Raw genomic sequence first — 10,000 nt, 5'->3', positions numbered from 1 at the left:
CACACCCTCACTTTGATATCCTGCTTGTGTATTCATTCCCATAGCTACTAAAAAATAGATCATGTTTTGGTCATGAATTTAATAAAAACACACAGCTAACTGGTTGGCTACAGTAGGTTCTACCATTTCACAATAGCCTGTAATCACTAGTTATTACTGATAAAACAAAATGCCTTTTCAGGGGGAATCTTGTTGTTTGGTTTACTGTTTGAACAGTCCCTGAGATTATCTTTGTTCATCAACGCAAAATAGGCTACTTTGACGAATAGCCTATACATTGAGTGTACAAAACATTAAGAACACTTGCTCTTTCCATGACACAGACTGACCAGGTGAATCCAGGTGAAAGCTATGATCCCTTATTGATGTCACTTGTTAAATCCACTTCAAATCAGTGTAGATGAAGGGGAGGAGACAGGTTAAAGAAAGATTTTTAAACCTTGAGACGTGGATTGTGTATGTGTGCCATTGAGGGTGAATGGGCAGGACAAAAGACTTAAGTGCCTTTAAACGGGATATGGTAGAAGGTGCCAGGTGCACCGGTTTGTGTCAAGAATTGCAACGTTGTTGGGTTTTTCACACTCAACAGTTTCCCGTGTGTATCAAGAATGGTCCACCACCCAAAGGACATACAGCCAACTGGACACAACTGTGGGAAGTATTGGAGTCAACATGGGGCCAGAATGACTGTGGAATTCAAAAACAATTTCTGTTAGCACTGAAATCCCTCCAAAACACTGCCCCGGCGGCAGCAGAAAGAATGATACGGCGCATCTCAATTTCCAGGGAGTACAAACGTACGTGGAATGTCGAGGCACCTTACAAGGAGTCGCCCCTTCTGTGATGAAAAACGACGTTGCAACACTGAACTACCTCCAGTCTCCGTTAAGTTAAGGGTTAAGGTTAGGGTTAAGGTTAAGTTAAGGGTTAAGGTTTAAGGTTAGGGTTAAGTTAAGGGTTAAGGTTAGAGTTAAGTTAAGGGTTAAGGTTAAGGTTAGGGTTAAGGTTAGGGTTAGGGGTTAGGGAAAAAAGGATTTTGAATGGGACTCAACAGTTTGGTCCCCACAAGTATAGTAAAACACACAAATGTTTGTTCTTACATGATCAGTCATGGAAATAAACTGATGAAAATATATGTTGGCTCCCTATTTAAAAAGAAAATGGAGAACAAACTATAGGAGGCAAAATACCGGCGTTTTAGCGCAGGTACAGTAGATTAGCACTAGCTATAACGCTGCCTAGCAAAAAACATATATATATATATATCATTTTTTTACAAAATGGATTCTAAGTATGTATATAATATAGCCAAAAAATAATATTGCAATATGTAACTGTATATATCCTCCCCACCTCGACATATTATATCCATATGATTGGCCGTTCAGTCAAGTACCACCACGCCAACACGGGCTCTTCTTTTTGCTCAAGAAGTTGTGACATCAACCCACTTTATTTTGATTTACAAAAAGTAACTCTTCAATAGTTAACATAGGTCGGCAGGTAGACTAGTCGTTAGAGGCGACCGGAGGGAAAAATCTGTCTTAGAAGTGAGCTGGCAACGAGAGGGTCGCTGGTTTCAAGTAGTCAAAAGTAGTTTAAAGTAGTGAAACGTTTAGTATTCGGTTCCATATTCCTAGCCTGCAACGACGACATCAAGCTGGTGACTCTACAAACTGGTTGGATGCGTCTGCTGTTTGTTTTGGTTGTTTCAGATGATCTTGTTCCCAATAGAAATGAATAGTAAATAATCTATTGTCATTAGGAGTCACTTTAATTGTAAATAAGATTAGAATATTTTTCTAAACACTTCTACATTAATGTGGATGATACCATGGTAACGGATAGTGTTACCATTACAATAACAGGGGAGGTTAGCATTTTATATCATACCGCCAAGACATGCTAACCTCTCACCATTACAATAACAGGGGAGGTTAGCATTTTATATCATACCGCCAAGACATGCTAACCTCTCACCATTACAATAACAGGGGAGGTTAGCATTTTATATCATACCGCCAAGACATGCTAACCTCTCACCATTACAATAACAGGGGAGGTTAGCATTTTATATCATACCACCAAGACATGCTAACCTCTCACCATTACAATAACAGGGGAGGTTAGCATTTTATATCATACCACCAAGACATGCTAACCTCTCACCATTACAATAACAGGGGAGGTTAGCATTTTATATCATACCACCAAGACATGCTAACCTCTCACCATTACAATAACAGGGGAGGTTAGCATTTTATATCATACCCCCAAGACATGCTAACCTCTCACCATTACAATAACAGGGGAGGTTAGCATTTTATATCATACCCCCAAGACATGCTAACCTCTCACCATTACAATAACAGGGGAGGTTAGCATTTTATATCATACCACCAAGACAATGCTAACCTCTCACCATTACAATAACAGGGGAGGTTAGCATTTTATATCATACCACCAAGACATGCTAACCTCTCACCATTACAATAACAGGGGAGGTTAGCATTTTATTTCATACCCCCAAGACATGCTAACCTCTCACCATTACAATAACAGGGGAGGTTAGCATTTTATATCATACCACCAAGACATGCTAACCTCTCACCATTACAATAACAGGGGAGGTTAGCATTTTATATCATACCACCAAAACATGCTAACCTCTCACCATTACAATAACAGGGGAGATTAGCATTTTATATCACACCACCAAGACATGCTAACCTCTCACCATTACAATAATAGGGGAGGTTAGCATTTTATATCATACCCCCAAGACATGCTAACCTCTCACCATTACAATAACAGGGGAGATTAGCATTTTATATCATACCACCAAGACATGCTAACCTCTCACCATTACAATAACAGGGGAGATTAGCATTTTATATCATACCACCAAGACATGCTAACCTCTCACCATTACAATAACAGGGGAGATTAGCATTTTATATCATACCACCAAGACAATGCTAACCTCTCACCATTACAATAACAGGAGAGATTAGCATTTTATATCATACCACCAAGACATGCTAACCTCTCACCATTACAATAACAGGGGAGGTTAGCATTTTATATCATACCACCAAGACATGCTAACCTCTCACCATTACAATAACAGGGGAGATTAGCATTTTATATCATACCACCAAGACATGCTAACCTCTCACCATTACAATAACAGGGGAGGTTAGCATTTTATATCATACCCCCAAGACATGCTAACCTCTCACCATTACAATAACAGGGGAGGTTAGCATTTTATATCATACCACCAAGACATGCTAACCTCTCACCATTACAATAACAGGGGAGATTAGCATTTTATATCATACCACCAAGACATGCTAACCTCTCACCATTACAATAACAGGGGAGATTAGCATTTTATATCATACCACCAAGACATGCTAACCTCTCACCATTACAATAACAGGGGAGGTTAGCATTTTATATCATACCACCAAGACATGCTAACCTCTCACCATTACAATACCAGGGGAGATTAGCATTTTATATCATACCCCCAAGACATGCTAACCTCTCACCATTACAATAACAGGGGAGGTTAGCATTTTATATCATACCACCAAGACATGCTAACCTCTCACCATTACAATAACAGGGGAGATTAGCATTTTATATCATACCCCCAAGACATGCTAACCTCTCACCATTCATAGATAACACAGGGGTCATGATGCACCTGTTAGACCAAACCATGGTCCTACACCCTTCCAGGCATAGGACCCCCTGGCCAGTCATGTCAAATCCATAGATTAAGGTTTAATTAATTACTTTAAATTGACTGATTTCCTTATATGAACTGTAACTCAGTAAAAAAAAAACAGAAATTGTTGCATGTTGTGTTTATATTTTCGTTTTTTTGTATAATAACCAAATGTAGCCTACTACTAAATCAAATTAAAATCATGTTTTATTGTCTCATACACCAGATATGTGCAGTGAAATGTGTTCAATATAGAGAGAAAGCAGGTCAACCTTCAGCCTTCTGCATGACACCAACGCATTTTAACTACACCATGTCAGGGCCTGTAGAAATTATTTTCTGGCCAGTGAGAGAGAAAAAAAGGTTAATAGACACTGGAGCGTCGGTGTGTGAGAGAGTATCTACGTGTGTTCTTACTGTGGTCCTCTTGCCAGTTGAGTATGCCAGCGGTAGCCAGGGAAATTAGACGCTCTCTCTCCTCTGTGGTCAGATAAGGACACAGCACCTGTAGAGTACTGAGCCTGCTCTCTGACAGGGGGAACAGACTGACGCACACACACAGAGACACACACACACAGAGACACACACACACAGAGACACACACACACACACACACACACACAGAGACACACACATTAGAACCATTCTTAGTGCTCTCTGCAAACCTGACTGTTTCCTTGAATGAAAGGAGAAGAGGCCTGTTCCAAGCCCAGCGTTCCAAGCCCAGCGTTCCAAGCCCAGCGTTCCAAGCCCAGCGTTCCAAACCCAGCGTTCCAAGCCCAGCGTTCCAAACCCAGCGTTCCAAGCCCAGCGTTCCAAGCCCAGCGTTCCAAGCCCAGTGTTCCAAGCCCAGCGTTCCAAGCCCAGCGTTCCAAGCCCAGCGTTCCAAGCCCAGTGTTCCAAGCCCAGCGTTCCAAGCCCAGTGTTCCAAGCCCAGCGTTCCAAACCCAGCGTTCCAAGCCCAGTGTTCCAAACCCAGTGTTCCAAGCCCAGTGTTCCAAGCCCAGCGTTCCAAGCCCAGCGTTCCAAGCCCAGCGTTCCATCACGTGTGTTTGAAAGTATGAAACCTAACATTGAATAAAGTAGTACTGATATCTGACCTGTCAGGGTTAAAGTAGTACTGATATCTGACCTGTCAGGGTTAAAGTAGTACTGATATGTTACCTGTCAGGGTTAAAGTAGTACTGGTATCTGACCTGTCAGGGTTAAAGTAGTACTGATATCTGACCTGTCAGGGTTAAAGTAGTACTGGTATCTGACCTGTCAGGGTTAAAGTAGTACTGATATCTGACCTGTCAGGGTTAAAGTAGTACTGATATCTGACCTGTCAGGGTTAAAGTAGTACTGGTATCTGACCTGTCAGGGTTAAAGTAGTACTGATGTTACCTGTCAGGGTTAAAGTAGTACTGATATGTTACCTGTCAGGGTTAAAGTAGTACTGATATCTGACCTGTCAGGGTTAAAGTAGTACTGATATCTGACCTGTCAGGGTTAAAGTAGTACTGGTATCTGACCTGTCAGGGTTAAAGTAGTACTGATATCTGACCTGTCAGGGTTAAAGTAGTACTGATATCTTACCTGTCAGGGCTGCCACAGAGTGTGTTGATGGTGCCAGCTGTTTCAGCCACGTGGTTGGTGTGTATGTAGTTCTGTAGAGTCAGAGACCATAGTCCCCCCTCCTCTAGTGATCTGAGGTGACAGGTACAAAAAGGACAAAGGGTTAGATAGAGACCACAGCCCTGTTATTAGAACAGAACATCTGTAGAGTCAGAGACCACAGTCCTGTTATTTGACACCATAGAGATATATAGAGTTCTCATCTTTGTATCTGCCATTTTGGAGTCTACAACAGAACATCTGTATTTCTGTAGAGTCATTAAATGATACAGATCTAATTACCATTTTAATTTTAAAAACATCTTTCACAGGAAAAATTATGTATCGTCTTTTGATCTCACTCCCGAAACTCACATAAAAGACTGTAGAATGAATGTGCCTTAAGCCACACCTCAACTAATATCACCAGGTGATGGGATTTTTGGAGAAAAAAATAAATACAAATTGGTGAGCAAGTTGTATTTTAAGAATATAAAGAAATATGTCAAATATGGTTTTGGGACTAAAATACAGTATATGTTTGCTGGTGTGTACATCTGTCCAAATGAAAGACAGCCAGCCATATGTTAGCTATGGGGATTCTTTAACTAAAGGATCGGATCCCTTAAAAAAAAAAAAAATGTTTATTTACCCTCCAATTTTCGCCTAAAATGACATACCCAAATCTAACTGCCTGTAGCTCAGGACCTGAAGCAAGGATATGCATATTATTGGTACCATTTGAAAGCAAACACTTTGAAGTTTGTGGAAATGTGAAATTAATGTAGGAGAATATAACACATGCATCTTTCAAATGCAAGAGAAAGGCCAAAATGTATTATTCTAGCCCAGGCACAATTTAGATTTTTGGCAACTAGATGGCAGCAGTGTATGTACAAAGTTTTAGACGGATCCAATGAACCATTGCATTTCTGTTCAAAATGTTGTATCAAGACTGCTCAAATGTGCCTAATTGGTTTATTAAAACATTTTCAAGTTCATAACTGTGCACTCTCCTCAAACAATAGCATGGTCTTCATTCACTGTAATAGCTACTATAAATTGGACAGTGCAGGTAGATAAAGAAGAATTTAAGCTTTCTGCCAATATCAGATATGCCTACATCCTGGGAAATGTTCTTGTTACTTACAACCTCATGCTAATCACATTAGCCAACGTTAGCTCAACCGTCCCGTGGGGGACGACGACACACACACCGATCCCATAGACGTTTTTAAAGTCCAAAATAAGTCTACATTGTTCAAACTGAAATGGTCACAACCAAAACAATTGAAACCATAGAGATATATAGAGTTCTCATCTTTGTATCTGTGCCATTTTGGAGACTGTGACAGAACGGGCAGAGCCATTGAGGCCATCTCCATTTTAAAATGCTCATGCACCATGCTCTACCAACTGAGCTACAGAAGACCACGATGTGGGTAGTGGACAAGTGCACACTTCAGGAACAAGTGTAGAGTATTGAGATGCATAGCCAGCAGGGGTGATCCAACCCTCCAAGAGCCCAAACATTGACATCTATTTGGCCAAAACATAGACGTCTAATGTGCCATACCCTACCGTACTGTACCCTACCGTACCGTACCCTACAGAACCCTACCCTACCCTACAGTACTCTACCCTACAGTATTCTACCCTACAGTATTCTACCCTACAGTACCCTACCCTACATAACCCTACCCTACAGTACCCTACCCTACAGTACCCTACCCTACAGTACCCTACCCTACAGTATTCTACCCTACAGTACCCTACCCTACATAACCCTACCCTACAGTACCCTACCCTACAGTACCCTACCCTACAGTACCCTACCCTACAGTACTCTACCCTACAGGACCCTACCCTACAGTACTCTACCCTACAGTACCCCACCCTACTGTACCCCACCCTACAGGACCCTACCCTACAGTACAGGACCCTACCCTACCGTACAGGACCCTACCCTACAGTACTCTACCCTACAGTACTCTACCCTACAGGACCCTACCCTACAGTACTCTACCCTACAGTACCCAACCCTACTGTACCCCACCCTACAGGACCCTACCCTACAGTACAGTACCCTACCCTACCGTACAGGACCCTACCCTACAGCACCCTACCTCACACGTACCCTACCCCACACGTACCCTACCCTACAGTACTCTACCCTACAGTACCCTACCCTACATTACCCTACCCTACAGTACCCTACCCTACAGTACCCTACCCTACAGTACTCTACCCTACAGTACTCTACCCTACTCTACCCTAAAGTACCCTACCCTACTGTACCCCACCCTACTGTACCCCACCCTACCTTACCCTACCCTACAGTACAGTACCCTACCCTACCGTACAGGACCCTACCCTACAGTACTCTACCCTACAGTACCCTACCCTACAGTACCCTACCGTACCGTACAGTACCCTACCGTACCCTACCCTACAGCACCCTACCCTACCCTACTGTACCCTACCGTACAGTACCCTACCCTACAGTACCCTACTCTACAGTACCCTACCCTACCCTACAGGACCCTACCCTACAGTAACCTACCCTACAGTAACCTACCCTACAGTACCCTACTCTACAGTACCCTACCCTACAGTACCCTACCCTACAGTACCCTACTCTACAGTACCCTAACCCACAGGACACTACCCTACAGGACCCTACAGTACCCTACAGTACTCTACCCTACAGGACCCTACTCTACAGTACCCTACCCTACCCTACAGTACCCTACTCTACAGTACCCTAACCCACAGGACACTACCCTACAGTACCCTACCGTACTGTACCCTACAGTACCCTACCGTACAGGACACTACCCTACAGGACCCTACTGTACCCTACCGTACTGTACCCTACTCTACTGCACTGTACTTGAGTTTTCTACAATTGAATTTAGGGACCTTGGACTCTTGATCTAGTTGTGTTGGTTGTGAGACCACTCAAGACTATATAAATCCAGTCTGTAACTTGTCATGGTCTCAAACCACTGTATCTGGATCTTGGGACCAATGTCCTGGTTTATAAGATGAGACTCGCATGAACATGTACATGGTTGGTTGTTTTGCTGTAGGTTTGTCCACAGGCCTCACGAAACTCGTCTAAATGTAGCCCGGTACCAGTTGAACAACAATTATGTAAGTACATATGGAAGCAGTTAAGTAACAAATATTTTTTGTTAAATATGGGTAAAAAATATATTTTTTGACTGATCTATCTTCTCTCTCTCACAGATATAAGACAGACTCTTTAAAACAAGCTTCCTTTAGATTTTTGTGTCTTGAGTTTCTGTGGTTCCATGTATGAATCTGTTATTCAATGCGCTTCTATGGGCTAATAGCAGTAAGACCAAATTCAATGTTTCATCAAATATTTTATTTTATTAAAAAATATATATATAAAATGGGACACCTAAAGGGGTCCTAAAATTAAAAATAAAATCGGTAAATGATTCTTGGTATGACGATATTAAAACAATTCCATATGTCAGCGTAGTAGATTGGTTTTCTATACGGTCTGTTAGGCCCCAGTCCTTCAACATAGTGTACTATAGGATAGTTACATGTTAACCTGCTGTAGAGTATATCTATACTATAGGATAGTTACATGTTTACCTGCTGTAGAGTATATCTATACTATAGGACAGTTACATGTTTACCTGCTGTAGAGTATATCTATACTATAGGATAGTTACATGTTAACCTGCTGTAGAGTATATCTATACTATAGGACAGTTACATGTTTACCTGCTGTAGAGTATATCTATACTATAGGATAGTTACATGTTTACCTGCTGTAGAGTATATCTATACTATAGGATAGTTACATGTTTACCTGCTGTAGAGTATATCTATACTATAGGATAGTTACATGTTTACCTGCTGTAGAATATATCTATACTATAGGACAGTTACATACCTGCTGTAGAGTATATCTATACTATAGGATAGTTACATGTTTACCTGCTGTAGAGTATATCTATACTATAGTATAGTTACATACCTGCTGTAGAGTATATCTATACTATAGGATAGTTACATACCTGCTGTAGAGTATATCTATACTATAGGACAGTTACATACCTGCTGTAGAGTATATCTATACTATAGGATAGTTACATGTTTACCTGCTGTAGAGTATATCTATACTATAGTATAGTTACATACCTGCTGTAGAGTATATCTATACTATAGGATAGTTACATACCTGCTGTAGAGTATCTAGACTATAGATAGTTACATAACCTGCTGTAGAGTATATCTATAATATAGGATAGTTACATACCTATCTAAGGATATTATAGGATAGTTTACATGTTTACCTGCTGTAGAGTATATCTATACTATAGTATAGTTACATACCTGCTGTAGAGTATATCTATACTATAGGATAGTTACATACCTGCTGTAGAGTATATCTATACTATAGGATAGTTACATACCTGCTGTAGAGTATATCTATAATATAGAATAGTTACATACCTGCTGTAGAGTATATCTATACTATAGGATAGTTACATGTTTACCTGCTGTAGAGTATATCCAGTATATCTGTGGTTGGTCCTTGATTGTCTATACGGTCTGTTAGGTCCCAGTCCTTCAACATACTGTAGTACTCTGTTACTAGAGCAGGACTATGGTCCATCT

The 10,000-nt window shown here is 41.1% G+C and overlaps 1 protein-coding gene and 1 long non-coding RNA gene across 2 annotated transcripts in view; both read right to left on the bottom strand.

Annotated features, from left to right (window-relative positions):
* ltn1 (listerin E3 ubiquitin protein ligase 1) overlaps positions 1–10,000 on the bottom strand; it is a 100,061-nt gene that overhangs the window by 31,867 nt on the left and 58,194 nt on the right. The window contains exons 22-24 of the mRNA XM_029766749.1: positions 9,880–9,998; positions 5,318–5,428; positions 4,157–4,284 (exon numbers count right to left, since the gene is read on the bottom strand). Of these exons, the coding sequence (XP_029622609.1) occupies positions 4,157–4,284; positions 5,318–5,428; positions 9,880–9,998 (358 nt within the window). The remainder of the gene's footprint in view (positions 1–4,156; positions 4,285–5,317; positions 5,429–9,879; positions 9,999–10,000) is intronic.
* Positions 4,384–5,308, bottom strand: LOC115204668 (uncharacterized). The gene is made up of 2 exons (XR_003880421.1): positions 5,126–5,308; positions 4,384–5,095 (listed from the first exon to the last, which is right to left on the bottom strand). It is a non-coding gene; the product is annotated as an uncharacterized LOC115204668 (long non-coding RNA).

Source organism: Salmo trutta, chromosome 12 (assembly GCF_901001165.1).
Source record: "Salmo trutta chromosome 12, fSalTru1.1, whole genome shotgun sequence".
In the NCBI taxonomy this organism is placed as follows: Eukaryota; Metazoa; Chordata; class Actinopteri; order Salmoniformes; family Salmonidae; genus Salmo; species Salmo trutta.
This window is presented reverse-complemented; position numbering and strand designations above follow the sequence as displayed.